At 37.0% G+C, this 7,704-nt stretch overlaps 1 protein-coding gene across 1 annotated transcript; it reads right to left on the reverse strand.

Moving 5' to 3' along the window:
* Positions 1-6,876: 6,876 nt before the first annotated feature.
* LOC140233982 (interleukin 17-like protein) lies at positions 6,877-7,389 on the reverse strand. Its single transcript, XM_072314069.1, has one exon. The coding sequence runs from the start codon at positions 7,387-7,389 to the stop codon at positions 6,877-6,879; it is 513 nt and encodes a 170-aa protein (XP_072170170.1).
* Positions 7,390-7,704: the final 315 nt, after the last annotated feature.

Here is a 7,704-nt window from a genome sequence, read left to right on the forward strand (position 1 = left end):
ACAACACTCATATCGACTTCCTTTGCGAATAAGGTAGAATTTCATCCCTGATATAATTTTGTAAGAAATGCACTTCTTTTTAAATTGATATTTTTGCTCTTGAAATTTTGTACCCTGACAATTTTACCATTCATATCTTGCCAGTACCATTTTTACCTTCCACCAAGTTGTCCTGTATGCATATGTGTGTGCTGATGACCTGTATTTTCATATGCATTCCGCAGTGTCATAACATGACGGATGTTGTGGTAGACTGAATCTTCCTCTGTTATTTGTTTAGCACTCTTTGAGTAGACGGAAATGTAAGTTCCCATCTGTGAAATCCAAACTATGCGGAATTCTCCGAAGTGCGTGATGTCATTGTTACACGCATAATATAGTTGTTGCTTTATTCCGAAGTTATAAATATATCCCTTTCTATCTGAGAAGTAACCCTATGTGCTTGCACTTTAGTTTGTCTTGTTTCGGTGTTGTTTCTTCTCCTTGCCTGTTTAGGGTTTATCAGCATTGATAATCTAGAAGATGACATAAAAGTCATATGAAATTCATTTTGTTATGTATATTTGTTAGCGGTTTTCTACGCAATTTATTCAGTTTTGGTTTATTCGACGTAACAAAGTTTATTGGATACAACAAATCTCCATCAAAACAACCACAGGTTTCATAATGTTAACTTGGAAGCTCCCCTTTTATGCACATCTTTAAAAGTAATCCCACCAAACAACCAAAACAGTATGAAGACTCAATTTAGAGGATTATTGGTCAGGATCCCTGCTGATCGGTAAAGCATATGACCTGATTGGAGTGAAAATGAGCGTCAAAGTTTTTACAAATTAATTTCATTCGGCAGGTGGATGATCACGGTGGAGAAATAGTTGTTCATAGAAAAGACAATTAACGAAGAGAAAGATGGATATCACTTCTGAACATCTGATGGAACAATAGCTCATTTGGATCATTAACTCCAAAAATAACTATTGATTACTATTGATAACTTTTTTGATCAGTCTACATTATTTTGATCTTGCCAGGGGAAGAGAAAATGACAGTCTAGTGAACTTGGCGGAAATACGAAAATCCGGCGGACCTTGTTCTATCGCACCTCCGTGTGAATGATGACATCCTACAATTCCAGGACGAGAGAAGGCTTAGATTCGAGATCTCTCTCACGTATGCATTTGTTTTTTACACCGTTTGCAATAAAATGTCAAGGTCCCAAAATATCCAGATTGTAAATGTGCGATGCACTGCATATCACTTTGTTTTTAAATTAAACAAATCCACTTACACCGTCAACTCTTCATTCAAAACTCAGCAATTCAGATTCTGTCATTCTCCAATGCTTCGTCCAACATATCACTTCTCCTTAGGTACTGAAGATCCTAAAGAAACTTTTTATGTGGAAGAACCACAAAACCTCAAAACCTTTTGTTGTCTAATCACACACGCTGTTCTCTCTTCAATGTTTCAGTTGCTCGTCGACAAGGTCCTTTCATTGTAGTTACTCGTTACTGTCAGGCAATGTCAGGTGTCCATAACTTGCATACATTCCTATTTGATTAGCGATTAACAAAAGTTTTAAAACGTCTTCTCTCAAGTTGTATCGGTTGAGCTAGCTGTGACGCCTATGGTTTAATAGGAGTTTTTAACACCCCCCCCCCCCCCCTCCCGAAAGAAGAGTTAAAAGGACATCGATGGACACTAAGAAATGTAAGGTACAAAGTTGAGTAGTTAAGCAGAAATCTAGACAAAATTCAGTAGAGCAAAAATCTACCTGTGGCGCCTGCTGTTAGGAGTCTAAATATAAGGACACTGATGGAAACTGAGAAACTCAGGGTACACAGTTCATTTGCAAAACGTAGCAGTTTCTTAAATTTATCCCCCTGCATTAGAACGATAACACCTTGACACAAAAAATCACAGTACACACTGGACGTCAAGCTTCGCTTAGAAACACTGTATTAAGCGCATTACAAATGTAATGTATTATTATTATTATCATTATTATTATTATTATTATTATTATTATTATTATTATTATTATTATTATTATTATTGTTATTATTGTTATTATTATTATTATTATTATTACTATTACGATCATTTCTGATACGTCCCCTAAAGAAGAAGACAGTCAGCAATATTTCATACTTGTGTGTTTGGAACACGGAGTTACAAATGGCGAATATGTCAAACCATGGGAAACATCGGAAGTTACATGTAGTAGCCCTATTCAATTCTTCCATTCTCATTTTCCGGTAAATGGCATTTGCAAACAGTATACCCAGTGGCGTATCTAGGGAAAACGGCGCCCGGGGCAAGCACGAAAATTGCGCCCCTAATTTCTGAAAAAGTGTTCAACCCCAACACCATCCCAGTAGACTTTAAACAAAGTCCACATGATACTTTTTCAAGCACTTAAAAAGGAATCTTTTGAGGGTGATTTAAATGTAATGAATTTTGATAGATTTTGGCGAGCGAGCGCAGCGAGCGAGCCGAAAATTTTATGTATTTCAGCTGACAAAACATGGAATTCTTGTCATTTTTTGCTTACCAAATCTTACAAATCTAATCAAGATATAGTGACGGCCTTATAGATAACGATTTATACCAAAAAACTGTGGACTTTAAAAAATACTCTAAATTAGTGCGTGCGAGTGAACTGAAATTTGTGTATGTCCTCGTCATCATCATGTATTGTTCTTATCTTTTTTATATAAATTTTGGCGAGCGAGCGCAGCGAGCGAGCCGAAAATTTTTGTATTTCAGCTTACAAAACATGGAATTCTTGTCATTTTTTGCTTATGAAATATCACAATTATAGCGACGACCTTATAGATAACGATTTACACCAACAAACTGAGGACTTGAAAAAATACTCTAAATTAGTACAAGCGAGTGAGCCGAAATTTGTATATTTCTGCGTCATCATTACGTTTTTTTGTCTTATCTTTTTTTTTTGCGCCCCCCTCCCCCATATGTTCGAAACCGTTGGCGTCCTCTTTTGATCCAATCGGCGATCGCTTCAGAACGAATGAAATTGCAGTCGCTGCTCCGTGTAACATTTTTCCTGCTAAATATAAAATGACATGAGAGAACACAATAGACATTATCATTTTGTCCGCGTCATCGTCACGTTTTGTTCTTATCTTCTTCTCTTTTTTTTATACAAATTTTGGCGAGCGAGCGCATCGAGCGAGCCTAAAATTTTTGTATTTCAGCTTACAAATCATGAAAACTCTTGTCATTTTTTGCTTATTAAATCTTACAATTCTAATCAAGATATAGTGACGGCCTTATAGAAAACGATTTATACCAACAAACTGAGGACTTGAAAAAATACTCTAAATATGTACGAGCGAGTGAGCCGAAATGTGTATATTTCCACGTCATCATTACGTTTTGTTGTTATCTTGTTTGATTCGGGTTTTTTTTTTTGGCGCCCCCCCCCCCCCCCCCGTATGTTCGATACCGTTGGCACCTTCTTTTGATCCAATTGGCGATCGCTTCAGAACGAAAGAAATTGCAGCCGCTGCTCCGTGAAACATTTTGCCTGCTAAATATAAAATGACATGTGTGAACACAATGACACTGTCATTTTGTCATCATCACGTTTTGTTCTTATCTTCTTTTTTATATACATATTGGCGAGTGAGCGCAGCGAGCGAGCCGAAAATTTTTGTATTTCAGATCACAGACCATGGAATTTTTGTGTGAACACAATAAACATTGTCATTTTGTCCGCGTCATCATCATGTTTTGTTTTTATCTTGTTTGATTTGTTTTTCTGCCCCCCCCCCCCCCACCATTCTCCCTCCCCCCCCCCCCCCCTTCCGGGTTCCGGGCGAGTTTTTTTTTTTTTTTTTTTTTTTTTTTTTTTCTTCTTCTTCTTCTCCTTTTCTTTTTTTCTTCTTCTTCTTCGTTTATTTTTCCTTTTCTTTTTCTTCTTCTTCTTCGTTTTTTTTTTCTTTTTTTTTTGCGCCCCCAAGGAGTGGCGCCCGGGGCACGTGCCCTCCTTGCCCCCCCCCCCCCCCCTAGATACGCCACTGAGTATACCTGTAAGTCTTGAAATGAAATCACAACCCAAATTAAAAACGTCCATACGTCGGACCAACTTTTCGAAACTTTTGTCAAGTGAGATTTAAAAATAGTCTTTAAATAGTCATCCAGCTCAAACCGCAGATTTCATTTTTTTTTTTTTTTATGAAAACACGATATTCTAAGTCATTTTAATGTTTCTTTCACGATTTCTTCTTAATAGGTATGATTTTTTCTTTTTTGTTTTGTTTTGTTGTGTCTTGTGTGTGTCCTTTTTATTCTAAGTAGGCCTACATAGTTACATCAATATTCTGTTGAATGATGGATGTATCTGCTCAATCTGAGAGATAAGAAAATGCTGACTCACTTCTCTTCGCACTGAACACACATCATAAACCCTACACATATTCACTGAAATGACATAACCACACACACACACACATATACATACATACACTAAATGCACACCATTGCATGCACACGATGAAGCAAGCACATCCACATCAGATCTACATAGCCACACTCAAACTCTTACGCACACGCACAAATATGAAAACAGAAAAATGATACCGGTCACTCGTGGTTAAGCGCCGGGTTACTACGCAAGTCTGCGAACAGATGCCGCACGTCAATCTGTAATTGATACAATATAAATGCATGCATATATATATATATATATATATATATATATATGCATATATATATATATATATATATATATCATTATGTCATTTAACTATTTGCAAAACTCTTTGGGAAGTCAATGATGTGTTCAGACACGATACGTAATATTTCATGTTTTTATTGTATTCAATAAATAAGTGCCTTTGTAGTTAGGTACATGATGCATACACAGCATGTACGCAGAATAATTTTACACTTGAGAAGTGCAGCTTCCCACCCTATCAGAAAACGGAAATTAAACATCTAACCATGTCTAAACACTCCTTATATTGTCATTATCTTGGTTAAGTGTGTGTTTTTAACGGTTTGATATTACAGACAGACATCATAAACCCTACGCATATTCACTGAAATGACATAACCACACACACACACACATACATACATACACTAAATGCACACCATTGCAACCACACGATCAAGCAAGCACATCCACATCAGATCTACATAGCCACACTCAAACTCTTACGCACACATACAAATGTGAAAACAGAAAAATGATACCGGTCACTTGTGGTTAAGCGCCGGGTAACTACGCAAGTCGGCGAACAGACGCCGCACATCAGTCTGTAATTGCCACAATATATATAAATAAATATATTTTATTTATTTATTTATATATATATACATATATTATTATGTCATTTAACTATTTGCAAAACTCTTTGGGAAGTCAATGATGTGTTCAGACACGATACGTAATATTTCATGTTTTTATTGTATTCAATAAATAAGTGCCTTTGTAGTTGGGTACATGCATACACAGCATGTACGCAGAATAATTTTATACTTGAGAAGTGCAGCTTCCCACCCTATCAGGAAACGGAAATTAAACATCTAACCGTGTCTAAACACTCCTTATATTGTCTTTATCTTGGTTAAGTGTGTGTTTTTTAACGGTTTGATATTACAGACAGACAGAAGTATAATGCATCAGACTGAAAATGCGACAAAAAGCCACATTACTCTTTCGAAACCACATCTATATTATGAGTCATTATAGCATACATAACAGTTAAACACAAGCATTACTGTCAGTTTATTGTACAGATGCTAATAAATACAATACATAAATTAACGAATAAATAGGTTGGCTATGATATGTATAAATAAGCATATAAATATGTATAACTGCACACTTTGATAGGAATACAGCTTTTCTTCCAGAAGGTAACAACATATTGCCACATAGTGGATACTTGTAATGCATGACGTCAGACTTGACTTTTTTTTTCCTTACTCAACATTGAGTAATAGAGCCTACATTTCTTTTACAGGCTTCGCGAATTACAATAAACATAGAACTCGAAAAGTAACAAACACACACAGAGATCACGTCCTCACGACATAGTAAATGCAGGTTGGAAAATGTCAGAACTGGAATGATGATTAGATATAAATGTGTACATAATGTGCTTAAAGAGAGAGAGAGAGAGAGAGAGGGAGAGAGAGAGAGAACTGATTGATCCATGATATGTATACGGTAGCAGAATTGGGTCTTTAGCCTCTAACAGTATTCCCCTAACAAGTTTAAGAAGAATACAATTACACGGGAGATATATTGCAATTTCAGATCACAAATCATCTTGAACAAAACAATCACAGAATAATTCCTACAATTCGTCTTGATGATAAAGAAATTATGAACTTATATTCATCTTACTACTGCAGCGGCTGTAATTTGAGTTGAATTAAATTCTATCTTTTCCTTTTCGAATGTAATCGTCACTCCTTTCAGATTTTCTGAATTTCTACCTTCCCGCTATAACGCAGAAATCAATGTGTTCAGACTTTTCTCCTTCAATTTGCTATCAAATCATATCAAAGTCGATAAGCGCTTTTCATACTAAACGACTACTTGCTTATTTTCGACAAATCCTAATTACATTAGTTATCAAAAATAAGATAAGAAATCATCTTAAGATAAGAAATATTATAAAAACAACTCGGTTTTAGTAGAGCTAGATATATGCCTCTTGTAGACCTACCTACTATGGTAGTGAATAATCTTATCTTTCATGAGGACAAAGTGTAAGGTAATACTGGAGTTTAGCACATCTTACAAGAATACAGTAGAAATATTTGAATAGTCAATACTGAATACATTGCAGCAAAAACTCAAGACATGGATATTTCACCAACAGCTGGCATCTATTATGCTCGTCTCATACGCATACAGGCACAGGACACGGGGACTTGAAGGGTCCTCTGCTCGTACCGGAAGTGACCATCCACACACTGGGTCTTCTGCAGGACTTTCATGTTGTACATCACAGGTTGACATCGAAGGTTGGGATCCACTTCGTTTGTGTAAGGATCCAGACATGCAGAACACTGACACTGGGCCATTGTGATCGCCATTGGAATACGGTCGGCATCGAAGCATTCCACGTAGGTCCATGGACACGAGCCGTCTTGGTTGATAATCTCCGGACTTCCAGCGTTTGGTTTCGCTCCTACGGGGCAGTCCTGAGGGCTGGAGACGCCATCAAACGGACAGCTTGACGTATCGGCCAAGCCCATATCGCTGGTCGACAGGTTGAAACTTTGTACGGCGAATGCTGCAGAGTTAGGATAGAATAATTCGGCACTCACTTCTCGACGGTGGACGTCAGCAGCGTCCGTGGGCAGACATGTCTGTGAGGATGTCGGGACTGGCGAAGACATGACAACTCCGAAGATTGTCGCAATTAATGATGCTAGAAAGTATGCACTCTGCAGGCAAAAAAAAAGGGGGAAACAAATCAATACTTCTGTTTTAAACTTGGAAGAGCAGTTTATGTTGGCTGACTTTTTCATGCTTCTAGACATGTCATTCTAATTCTTAGGAAAAAAAAAAATATTGGTTTTAACCACTGAAAGGCCTACAGACATACTACTATGCATTGCTTCACTGGATCAAATCGGTTGTACTTCATCATGTGATGACCCACGATAATTTTTCTCAATATGTACGCCTATTTCTTATAAACGAGCTTCACA

Source organism: Diadema setosum, chromosome 10, assembly GCF_964275005.1.
Source record: "Diadema setosum chromosome 10, eeDiaSeto1, whole genome shotgun sequence".
Lineage (NCBI taxonomy): Eukaryota > Metazoa > Echinodermata > Echinoidea > Diadematoida > Diadematidae > Diadema > Diadema setosum.